General features: G+C 46.1%; 1 protein-coding gene across 1 annotated transcript; it reads left to right on the top strand.

Moving 5' to 3' along the window:
- The first annotated feature begins 8,381 nt into the window (after positions 1-8,381).
- LOC127631965 (diamine acetyltransferase 1-like) lies at positions 8,382-11,777 on the top strand. Its single transcript, XM_052110411.1, has 6 exons — positions 8,382-8,634; positions 8,727-8,778; positions 8,872-8,955; positions 9,270-9,371; positions 9,490-9,530; positions 11,475-11,777. Exons 1-6 carry the CDS (start codon positions 8,569-8,571, stop codon positions 11,640-11,642), a joined length of 513 nt encoding a protein of 170 aa, XP_051966371.1. The 5' UTR covers positions 8,382-8,568; the 3' UTR covers positions 11,643-11,777.
- Positions 11,778-12,568: the final 791 nt, after the last annotated feature.

The raw sequence follows: 12,568 nt of genomic DNA, 5'->3' as shown, positions 1-12,568 counted from the left end.
CTGGTAAGTACACTATATCACAATAACCCCACTTAGGGGCCTTTTACACCAAGTGTGGGGCAAAAGACTCCCTCAACACCTCTTTTGTTTACATGTATGCATTTGGCAGATGCTTTTATCCAAAGCGACTTACAGTGCAATTATTACAGGGACAATCCCCCCGGAGCAACCTGGAGTTAAGTGTCTTACTCAAGGACACAATGGTGGTGGCTGTTGGAATTGAACCAGCAACCTTCTGATTACCAGTTATGTGCATTAGACCACTACACCACCACCACTCAACAAGTTAATTAATTGTTTTCAAAATAACCTTCTTTTATGGTTTCTTTTCACTCAAATGATGTTGCTCCATCAATATTCAATAACAAAAGATAAATAAAAAAGATTTCTTAAATCTTGAGACACTTTGTGACTAGAAAAAAAGCAAATTTTCCTGAAGGTGGGCATTTAGCCCTATTGTACCCTATTTGTTATCAAACCAAAGATGATAACTTAGAAAATGATGTTTAAAAACTGGCTTTCAGTGTTTAATAATAAATAAATAAAAAAATGCTTTAGGAAACCACACACACACACACACACACACACACACACACACACACACACACACACACACACACACACACACACACACACACGTTGTGTTTCCATGTTTTATGGGGACTTTCCATAGACATAATGGTTTTTATACTGTACAAACTTTATATTCTATCCCCTAAACCTAACCCTACCCCTAAACCTAACCCTACCCCTAAACCTAACCCTCACAGAAAACATTCTGCATTTTTACATTTTCAAAAAACATAATTTAGTATGATTTATAAGCTGTTTTCCTCATGGGGACCGACAAAATGTCCCCACAAGGTCAAAAATTTCGGGTTTTACTATCCTTATGGGGACATTTGGTACCCACAAAGTGATAAATACACGCTCACACACACACACACACACACACACACACACACACACACACACACACACACACACACACACACACACACACACACACACACACACACACACAAATGTCTGCTACTACTACAGTATGTTGTTGGACTAAGAGGGGATAGGTAGTCCTTTTAATAAAGAACAAAAACCATTGCACCTTTCTATCCACCATCTCTTCCCAGGTGCCCCGTGATGAACTCCCAGAACACCTGCTCAATCTGAACTGATCCCTTAATCAGTGCCCGGGTCACTACAATTAATCAAATAATCTGTTTATCACCATCTCTAGATCTTTCCAAGAGAACCTCTATACCACGTTTGGCCACATACTTGACTAAAAAAACAACTTATAACCATGAAATACACATTAATAAGCATTATTTTATGCTAACTAACTAACTAACTAACTAACTAACTAACTAAAACTAGTGTTACTGGCCACTACTGAAGAGTGATGACAATTTTCATTAAATATGCATTTTAATAAAAGGCAGCTTGTGTACCTCAAACCACATGTTGCACTGAAACATTTTTGTTTGTTTATTCAACTTAATTCAATTGTGGATTTTAGCTCCACACAATGAAAATGATTTTCTTTGATATGAAATTAAAATGTAGGCTCTACTCAACTACTATGTGAAGCGAAACCCTAAATTAATCGAGTTAACCTAACTCAGTTTTATCTGTTCAAATAACTCTATTGAACCTTGCAGATTGTTGCTAGCTAGCAACATATACTTGTAACGAATGCGGGAAGCAGGAGAAGGCAGACAGGGATTGCGGATCCAAAAGCAGGTTTTATTTAACAAACTAGCAAAACAAACAAACACAAGAACAAAAGAACAGTCCACGATGGGAAAAACTTAACTAAACACCAACGAACACACAGCGGGAAGAATGAACACGAAGGGCAAGAAACAAGGGCAAATGCACCAAAGGAAACCAGACATGAACAATCGACCGGAAGTGAACAAAAAGCAGGGCTTAACTACACAGGGAGTGATGACTGGTTTAGACACAGGTGAGAACCATGATGAGTGCAGGCAGTGAGGGAGGCCGAGAATTGTGGGAAATGTAGTTTTAGACAAGGACAGTGAAACACGGGGCGGACAACAAGGAAAACGTGACATGGAGCGTGAACGGTGACGGGTGAAATGGAAAACACGGAGCAGACAAGGAAACATGACATGAATGTGAATAGTGAGACACAGAACACAGGGTAGACAACAGAGGAACGTGACATAACCCCCCCTCAAAAGGACCGGATTCCAGACGGTCCTAACAAAAAAGACAGAAATACCAAAAACAAAAAATTACCAAGGAGTGAGGGGGTAGACTGGGGGGGAAAACAGACAGATGAAAGGGAGCACAAGGGAAACAGAGACCATCCAAGGAGGTACAAGGGACCATTAGGCTGTCCATGGGGGTAAAAGGGGCAATTAGGCAGTCCATGGGGGCACAAGGGGCAATTAGGCAGTCCACGGGGGCACAAGGGGCAATTAGGCAGTCCATGGGGGCACAAGGGGCAATTAGGCAGTCTACGGGGGCACAAGGGGCAATTCGGCAGTCCATGGGGGCACAAGGGGCAGTTAGGCAGTCCACGGGGGCACGAAGGGACAGGTTTAGGAGGCCAGGGAGGTATCGACCAGGCAGGGACAGGTTTAGGTGGTCTGGGAGGTGTTGACCGGGCAGGAAAAGGTTCAGATGGCCCGGGGGCTGGCCCTAAGGCAAGGGCCGGTTCAGGGGGCCTGGGAGGAGGCCACAGGGCAGAGGCCGGTTTTGGTGGCCTGGGAGATGGCCGTGGGCCAAGGACCGGTTCAGGGGACCTGGGAGGTGGCCACAGGACAGAGGCCGGTTTTGGTTGCCTAGGAGATGGCCGTGGGGCAAGGACCGGTTCAGGGGGCCTGAAGGAGTAGTGGCCACTGGGGAGGCCGGCGGAGCCGCGTGAGGCGGGGCCAAGGAGGACCTCTGAGGCGGAGCCGAGGGAGGCTCGGGAGGCGAAGCCGAGGGAGGTTCAGGAGGTGGAGCCGAGGGAGGCTCGGGAGACGAAGCCGAGGGAGGCCCCAGAGGCCGGGCCGATGCAGGCCCATGAGGCGGAGCCGAGGAAGGTTCAGGAGGTGGAGCCGAGGGAGGCTCTGGGAGCTCAGGAGGCGGAGCTGAGGGAGACTCATGAGATGGAGCTGAGAGCGGTGGCGCTGTAGGCAGCTCTAGAGGCGGAGGCCTGGAAGGCTCTGGAGGCGGAGCCAAGGGTGGCTCAGGGGGCGGAGCCGTGGGAGGCGGAGCCGTAGGAGGCTCGAGAGGCGGAGCCGTAGGAGGCTCGAGAGGCGGAGCTCTAGAAGGCTCGAGGGGCGGAGCTCTAGAAGGCTCTGGAGTCTCTGGGAGCAGAGCCGTAGGAGGCTTGGGAGGCGGAGCCGTAGGAGGCTCTGGGGCGGAGCCATGGGAGGCTCAGAAGGTGGAGCCGTGGGAGGCTCGGGAGTCTCTGGGAGAGGAGCCGTAGGAGGCTCGAGAGGTGGAGCCGTAGGATGCTCGAGAGGCGGAGCCCTAGAAAGCTCTGGAGTCTCTGGGAGCAGAGCCGTAGGAGGCTCGGGAGGTGGAGCCTTAGGAGGCTCTGGAGTCTCTGGGAGCAGAGCCGTAGGGGGCTCGGGAGGCGGAGCCGTAGGAGGCTCTGGAGTCTCTGGGAGCAGAGCCGTAGGAGGCTCGGGAGGCGGAGCCGTAGGAGGCTCGAGTGGCGGAGCCGTAGGAGGCTCTGGAGTCTCTGGGAGCAGAGCCGTAGGAGGCTCGGGAGGTGGAGCCTTAGGAGGCTCTGGAGTCTCTGGGAGCAGAGCCGTAGGGGGCTCGGGAGGCGGAGCCGTAGGAGGCTCTGGAGTCTCTGGGAGCAGAGCCGTAGGAGGCTCGGGAGGCGGAGCCGTAGGAGGCTCTGGAAGCAGAGCCGTAGGAGGCTCGGGAGGCGGAGCCCTAGTAGGCTCGAAAGGCTTGAGGGGCGGAGCCCTGGAAGGCTCGAGAGGCTTGAGGGGCGGAGCCCTGGAGGGCTCGAGAGGCTTGAGAGGCGGAGCCCTGGGAGGCTCGAAAAGCTTGAGAGGCGGAGCCCTGGGAGGCTCGAGAAGCTTGAGAGGCGGAGCCCTGGGAGGCTCGAGAGGCTTGAGGGGCGGAGCTCTGAAAGGTTCGAGAGGCTTGAGGGGCGGAGCCCTGGGAGGCTCGAGAGGAGCCCTGGAAGACTCGAGGGACTTGAGAGGCGGAGCCCTGGGAGGCTCGGGAGGAGGAGCTCTGGAAAGCTCGGAAGGCGGAGCTCTGGAAAGCTCGGGAGGCTCAGAAGGCGGAGCTCTGGAAAGCTCGGAAGGCGGAGCTCTGGAAAGCTCGGAAGGCGGAGCTCTGGAAAGCTCGGAAGGCTCGGAAGGCGGAGCTCTGGAAAGCTCAGAAGGCGGAGCTCTGGAAAGCTCGGAAGGCGGAGCTCTGGGAAGCTCGGAAGGCGGAGCTCTGGGAAGCTCGGAAGGCGGAGCTCTGGGAAGCTCGGGAAGAGGAGCCCTGGGAGGGTCGAGAGACTTGAGAGACGGAGCCCTGGGAGGCTCGGGAGGAGGAGCCCTGGGAGGCTCGAGAGGCGCTGACTCTTGGACGGACACGACCACTGGCGCTGGCTTTTGGACGGTCACGGCTACTGGCGCTGGCTCAGGGACGGTCGAGGCTACAGGCGCTGGCTCGCTGACATCGGAGGCTACAGGCGCTGGCTCGCTGACATCGGAGGCTACAGGCGCTGGCTCGCTGACATCGGAGGCTACAGGCGCTGGCTCGCTGACCTCGCTGACCGTGGCTGACGAGGGCTCGGGCTCGCTGACCGTGGCTGACGAGGGCTCGGGCTCGCTGACCGTGGCTGACGAGGGCTCGGGCTCGCTGACCGTGGCTGACGAGGGCTCTGGCTCGCTCACCGTGACAGGCGTGGGCTCTGGCTCGCTCACCGTGACAGGCGTGTGCCGGAAGGCGGAAGCCCGTCTTCTCTCCCTCCTCCGGGCAGACGAAGTGGGCCGCGCTGGCTCGTGGAAGGCGACTGGCGTGAGGGTCGGTTTGCTGATAGGTGGAGCTGGTGTTACTGGGGGCGCCGGGGGTGGCTGAAGAGACTCCCCTGTGGATGGTGAGGTAGGGTCCTTCTCAGCAACGCCCACAGAGAGCGGTGAGTCGCACACCAGCAGGGTCGCCACCAGGAAGTCGTGGAGTATCCAGCCATGCGTCGCCTGTGGCAGCCGCTCCTTCAGCGACGGGTCCAAGTTGTCCCTAAAGAAGACCACCAAGGCTGAGTCCGGAAAGGCTGTGGCGCTCGTCAGACGGAGAAAGTCCCGAATGTGGTCTTCGATTGGGCGGTCCTCTTGCCTTAAATCGAGCAGGCGGCATCTAGCCCGTATAACCGCTGGATCCATAGGTGGTCGATTGTTATGTAACGAATGCGGGAAGCAGGAGAAGGCAGACAGGGGTTGCGGATCCAAAAGCAGGTTTTATTTAACAAACTAGCAAAACAAACAAACACAAGAACAAAAGAACAGTCCACGATGGGAAAAACTTAACTAAACACCAATGAACACACAGCGGGAAGAATGAACACGAAGGGCAAGAAACAAGGGCAAATGCACCACAGGAAACCAGACATGAACAATCGACCGGAAGTGAACAAAAAGCAGGGCTTAAATACACAGGGAGTGATGACTGGATTAGACACAGGTGAGAACCATGATGAGTGCAGGCAGTGAGGGAGGCCGAGAATTGTGGGAAATGTAGTTTTAGACAAGGACAGTGAAACACGGGGCGGACAACAAGGAAAACATGACATGGAGCGTGAACGGTGACGGGTGAAATGGAAAACACGGAGCAGACAAGGAAACATGACATGAACGTGAATAGTGAGACACAGAACACAGGGTAGACAACAGAGGAACGTGACAATACTGTACATTAGCACATGATATATCTATTACTGTATGGCAAGTAATAGCGCTTAGAGTTTACAGATTCCTAATCATCCTATGTAACCGGCAGGGATGGTTTATGACTTGCAAAGTCCCTGGGGCCAAATATCTCCAAGGGTCCCCCTTGGAAGGGGGCTTCGTTGTTCATGCCCAAAAGGGTTTTCAAGCGGGTTTGATCACCAAACTAGATGGCACAGTCAAGGGCCCCCTAGTAGTCAAGGGCCCCTGGACACTGGCCCCATTGGCCCGGTCGGTAATCTGTTCCTGGTAACCGGTCCTGCTCGAAACACTCCGAGCGGGATTCGAACCGACATCTACGGCATGGGCGGTGGGCACGCATATGAGGAGGCTAAAGCTTGCAGCCTCTAGCATCAGTCGCTAGTACGCATCTTGAGGCCATGGTAATGAGGTTTACAAAATACACAGCTATCTACCAGCTGGCTACCGTTACACGTATCTGGACCCATTTAGGAGGGCTTCAGCCCTAATGCTGCATTTGTATGAATCGCGAGGCACTTTGGTGGCTTTTCTTGCCTGTAAAGACTGACTACAGCGTGAGCCAATAGCATTAGAGTATGGGCTGTGAAGGAGCACATCATTGGTTTGAGCAACTGAATGAATACGCCCCATTACTCATTCAATTCATGCTGGGAGAGGATCAGCGTCTTATTATGACCGATTGACAGAGAGGAGGCATATCGCTGGTTTAGTTTGGCAATCTCGTTTAACAAGGAGAGAAAGGGTCTGGATCAATTAAGAGGACTTAAATAAAGCCTGTAATTATTTTTAGGATATGTTGTCTTTTTTGTGTGGTCCTCAGGGCTGGACTGGTAATCTGGCATATCGGGCATTTTCCCGATGGGCAGACGCACTTTGGGAGCGATCAGGGACGGACTGGCCATTAGGAGAACCGAGTGTGCCGGTTGGTCGGCCACAAAATGGGCCAAATGGGACAGCGACCGAACTGGCTTAGTATTTTCAATAGACCCGCTTTTCTTTTAATCAGTGTGCTTCTCTAAAGCATGTCATTTCATCCATTTGTATTATATTATTTGACAATTCCCTTATTATAAAATAGGTTGTACCAGTAACGTTGAAATTATGAGACAAATTAGGACGTTTCTGATCATTGAAAAGGGCGAGAAAACTTAAAATGTGCCATTCTTGATAGAACATCATCAAATAGGATGCAGGATGCAGGAAGTGATGACAAAATCTGGATGCTTTTTTACAAAAAATATTTTTTTTAAGTGACGACTTCAGGGAACACCAATTTGCATCATAGGCCTATTATATATAATATAAGATGAGATGAGATGAGTCTGCATACAGAAAGGAGGTTAAATGGCTGGTGTAGTCAAAACAACCTGGAGCTGAACACGCTCAAAACAGTGGAGATGATTGTGGACTTTAGGAGGAACACCCCAACATTGACCCCCCCTCACCATTCTGAACAGCACTGTGGCAGCAGTCATTCAGGTTGCTGGACACAACCATCTCATAGGACCTGAAGTGGGAGACCAACATTGACTCCATTTTGAAAAAGGCCCATCAGAGGTTGTACTTCCTTAACCAGTTGAGGAAATTCAACCTGGCACAGGCACTGTTGATACAGTTAAACTCAGCTTTCACTGAATCTGTCACTGCACTTCAGTAGCTGTCTGTTTTGGTGCATCATACATCAGAAGACTACAAAGGACAGTTCGGACTGCTGAGCTGATTATTGTTTTTTCCCTCAGGCTATCCATCTCATAAACCGTTAAAGCTGCCCCAAAAAGCAATAATTATGTGCAATACATAGTTTAAGTCTATTTATATTATCTAATGTATCCTCTTCTGTCATTACATACAAATAAAAAAAAATATATATATATAAAAAATAAAACTTTTTGCACTGTACATAACATACTGTATTTTTGTATTTTATATAACAGATTTGTTTAGATTTGCACTACGTATGTGTGTCTATGTATGAAGGTGTGTGTCTGTGTGTATGTACGTATAATCATATATATATATATATATATTATTTGTATTATGTCTTGCTGCTGTTTTTGTATTGTTGTGCACTGGAAGCTCCTGTTACCAAAGACAAATTCCTTGTATGTGTAAGCATACTTGGCAATAAAGCTCATTCTGATTCTGATAAATTGTACCTGAAGGCTGGGGACGGAAGTGTGGACGAATCTGCGACTGTGTCTAGAAGGTAACCCCCCGGCAGCCTAAGTCTCGCGGGAGTCTCTTATGCTGTTGCTTAAATTAGGTTTAGGGTTAGATTTAGTGGTATAATTAAGGTTAGGGTTAGGTGTAGGGTTTCTGTAGGACTCGAAATAAACACCAAAACACAGTGTGTGAACGTTCATTGCGGCTCTCACGAGACTTTAGGTAACTACGGGGTTACCTTCTAGACATGACCCGTTTCTGTAGCTTGACCCACTTCCTGTCGATGACGTCAGATCACCAGTCGCATATAAAAACGTATCGAACAGTTTGTTCCGACAAAGAAAGCGCTTCAGCGACTTCAGACTTCATGTGATTCCTGACTAAAAGGGTTCGAAACCCGGACTTCCTGCTGAGGGTACCCCCCTTAGAACCGAATGAAGAAACAAATCTTACTGCTTTTCACATACCGAGGACTAGTAAGAAAAGGAAAGAAAAGTAAAAGAAGAAAATGGCCAATTTTATATTACGGAAAGCCGAGCCCAAGGACGTGTCTGACATATTGCGACTCATAAAGGTAAACAAATTCTAAAAGTATAACACGTACATGTAACATTTAGTCGAATTATAAGTCGAAATTGAACCTTTTTGATATTTATTTCTTTTTAGGAACTAGCCAAATTTGAGGAAATGGAGGAACAGGTCGTCCTAACCGAAAAGGGTACATTTTTTTTTAACCGCGATTTGAGTGTTTTAGTATATTTTATTTTAACGTGTGCAAATATGATGGTTTATTTGTTTGTTTATGTTTCAGAGTTACTTGAGGACGGTTTCGGAGATCATCCGTTTTATCACTGCGTCGTTGCTGAATTACCGAAAGATAAACAGTCCGTAGAGGGCAAGTAAAAAAATATGTTTTAAATATCCCAATTTAATATTAACCACTCCGATGCAATCTCTAGTAATGTGTAACATTTACAATGCAAGTTACATTCTGAACATATGGGAATGGGTGACGTCATGCATCCCTATAATCATCTGACGTCAGTTCCGCTGAATCATCACATGTTGATCATGACGCTGTTTCACTTTTGTAGTCCACTGTGCCATCTTAACCCATTGTTTGCATGACCGCAGGTGTAGGATCAATTGAAATATCTTTTTACACACAAAACAAATCGCTGACTTATATCCTCCTGTTGTTATATGTAGGTTATACAGTGGTTGGCTTTGCCATGTACTACTTCACCTATGACCCCTGGATTGGAAAGCTGCTTTATCTGGAGGACTTCTATGTCATGAAGGAGTTCAGAGGTATAAAAATGCCACCTGTTACCACTTTGGTTTAAAGAAGTGGAGACTTTCTTACCATGATCCATGCCAACACATATCCGGCATATAAAACTAATGTATATTTCTTATGCCCTTTTAGGTTATGGAATGGGCTCTGAAATCCTGAGGATGCTGAGTGAGGTATACATGCTGTAATAGATTAGGTCAAGCAAAAATGCCACAGATATTTTTATTATCCTGTATCTAACTGTACTTGAAAATATTTTATTCTAAGCCTATTTGGTTATGGGTTAAGACACTGTAGTGACCATCTCAATTCGTTTATTCAATTAAAATATTTACAGTGAATGGACGGCACTGTGTATTAGAGGTAGACCGATATATTGGTTTTACTGATTAATCCGCTCCAATAGTTGCTTTTTAGAGCCATCAGCAAAAATCTATTGCGACCATTCCCAATATGCTTTTATTCCTCCATGTTCCTCTGTGGCCGGCGCTGGAGGAGTCTTCAGTTAGAACTCTTTAGTTCTACATTATAACAGTGATTTCTAGAGGTGAAATTAAAAAAAAAAACATGGGGATTCGCTGGGACCACCATTGTGTCCTTGAGTAAGGCACTTAACTCCAGGTTGCTCCGGTGGGAGTGTCCCTGTAATAAGTGCACTGTAAGTCACTTTGGATAAAAGCGTCTGCCAAATGGATAAATGTATGCGAAGAGAATTTGACTATATAGAAAGGTCAGCACATGTTGTCTCCAATTTCATATTATGTGAATAATTTAAACCTTATTCCTTAAACCTCACCACCTGATATAATAAAAAATATTTTTTAAACTTTATCAGTTGAAATTTTAAAATGATAATTTTAAACAATTATTTAATTGTAATTTATTAGTTATACATTTTCATTTATAGGAATGGCTGCTTCTATTAACTGCTTCTATTAACCCCAATTAAATATAATTATAACATTACGTAAACGGACGCTATTACAGGTGCCAGTCTTGGGAGTTTCCACAATTTGGCTCTCCTTGTTTTTTATTTTCTTATATTTTTGTCAGATGGCAAAAAAAAAATCGACATCCAAATTGAAAGTTAGTCAGAAGATTGGGTCGCCCCGTGCATATAAGTACGATCTTTGCGGTAGTTTATGTAGGTCAAAATACAGGAAGCTTTGTGAAAATTCAAAATCCGCAATCACTGACATTCGCATTCGAACTGGATTAGATTTTCTTAGAGGACCCTTGAGTTTGCTGAAAAAAAAAAAAAGTAGGTAATTTGCTCAGGAATTTTTTCCAGAGGTTGTGAGAAAAACAGACTTGTCAGATTCTGACGGGATTAAAAACGCATTATGAACCCAAAGATTTTCCCTAACCACCTCCAGGGAAAACTAGTCCTGTCTGAATGGAATACATTTAGCGAATGTTAAAAACCAATCGGCTGATTAAACTGTTATCAGCCTTTTCCACCCTCTTAGACAATGTCCACATTAATCTGGATACATTTGAAAACTGTTTTCGTTTACAAAAGAAAAATTGCTGTTCCATGTACGAGCTGAAACGCAGTTGTCCTCGTGCTCCATCGCCAGACAGCAACTTGGAATAAACTTTGCGTAATCTTTGAAGGAATGCATTGTGACGGTTGTACAATGCAACATTTATCTTTAACAACGCTCTCAAAGTGCATAACGGGCACAATAACGCTGCTACAATGTGGGCCAAATACTTTATAGTTTTCAGATATCTCAGTTTCCCCTGTCCACACTACGACGCAAAGACAGTTTTTCAAATGTATCCACTTGGGAGTGTTTTCAAAAAGCTAAGTTTTTGCTGTCAAAAATGCCATCTCCGTGTGAACGAAAGGTTAAAACGTAGAGGGAAAAACCATTTCATTTAAGTGAGAATAATTGGTGTGGTGTGGCCTTGGTTATCACTATCCACAAGATCCACTAAAAATAATAATACCCCTAAACATCAGTCCAGAGGTGCAACAATCACTCCTTCTGACACTGGCCTTTATTAGTCCTTTTGTTTGTACTTTTATAGTACTGTGACATTTCTCAGTTTTGAAATTAAAATGTCTGAAGTAGTCTCCTCATCGTTTTTCTCTCCTTTATCGCCCATAGACTGCAGTGAAGACTCGATGCAGCGGTATGCACTTCATCGTGGCTGAATGGAACACAACGTCCATTGAGTTCTACAAGCGGCGCGGTGCCTCTGACCTCTCCCACGAGGAGGGATGGCGTCTCTACGAGATTGACAAGTGCAACCTACTCAAGATGTCTTCCAAGTAGACGTTAAGGTGGCGAAAGTGTTCAATAATGGGATTTTATATGCTTTTGATTGGTTCAACAGTTATTGTTGTCTAAGAGATATAATTGAGATTACAAATGCAATGTATTGTTTAATAAAGTTTACACTTTGAGAAAGTGACTTGAATCATTGATTGGTTCTGATTAAAGAAACTCTTAACTATGAAAGAACATGGTATATTGCATATAAATACAATTTCAGTTGCTTTTTTTTTATTAAGCTTACTTTATTTCGAAAGCAGACTTGCAGTTTCTTCATAAAGGCCAAGTTTGAAGTATGTCACTTCTGTGAAACTGGTGGCATCAAACTGCATTTTAAAATTACTTTTCAGACAGGTCTCTAAAGTGCACTCTCCATCTTCACTTGGTTGATACACCGATGGTCCCACACAAAATGCATGCCATTGGTTGAGCCAATTTTGTTGTCGCACTGCGCAAATGGTTGTTTTAAAAGTGCCTCAGTGTTTGGATTCTTTACCAATGGCTTATTTAAACTGCACATTAAAGGGATTTTTCTTCCCTGATTCTCTGCCTCATACCATCCCAGATGGCACACAAACACAACGATTTTTAGAATATCTCCGCTCTGTAGGTCCATACATTGCAAGTGATTGGTGGCCAGAAATTTGAAGGTCCAAAAAGCACAAAGGGAGCATATATGTAATCCGTAAGACTCCAGTGGTTAAATCCATGTCTTCAGAAGCAATATGATCGGTGTGGTTGAGAAACGGATCAACTTTATGTCCTTTTTTACTATAAATCTTCACTTTCACTTTTGTATTCTTCATACATATTGGCAACTATTGGGCAGGGAATTTCTAGAAATAGGACTTTAAAATGTATTTTGTCACCCACATCTATCATATTGCAAAAACATGGTCTTAACCACTGGGGTCACATGGATTACT

Source organism: Xyrauchen texanus, chromosome 3, assembly GCF_025860055.1.
Source record: "Xyrauchen texanus isolate HMW12.3.18 chromosome 3, RBS_HiC_50CHRs, whole genome shotgun sequence".
Taxonomy (NCBI): domain Eukaryota; kingdom Metazoa; phylum Chordata; class Actinopteri; order Cypriniformes; family Catostomidae; genus Xyrauchen; species Xyrauchen texanus.
Note: the sequence above shows the minus strand (reverse complement) of the source record. Positions and strands in the feature narration are given on the sequence as shown.

Excerpts from the sequence above, each read along its gene's own strand:
- LOC127631965 (XM_052110411.1), top strand. The coding sequence starts at position 8,569 with ATGGCCAATTTTATATTACGGAAAGCCGAGCCCAAGGACGTGTCTGAC. Across the intron at positions 8,779-8,871 it reads GGTCGTCCTAACCGAAAAGG|AGTTACTTGAGGACGGTTTC; the intron begins GTACATTTTTTT and ends TTTATGTTTCAG. Across the intron at positions 9,531-11,474 it reads TCCTGAGGATGCTGAGTGAG|ACTGCAGTGAAGACTCGATG; the intron begins GTATACATGCTG and ends TATCGCCCATAG.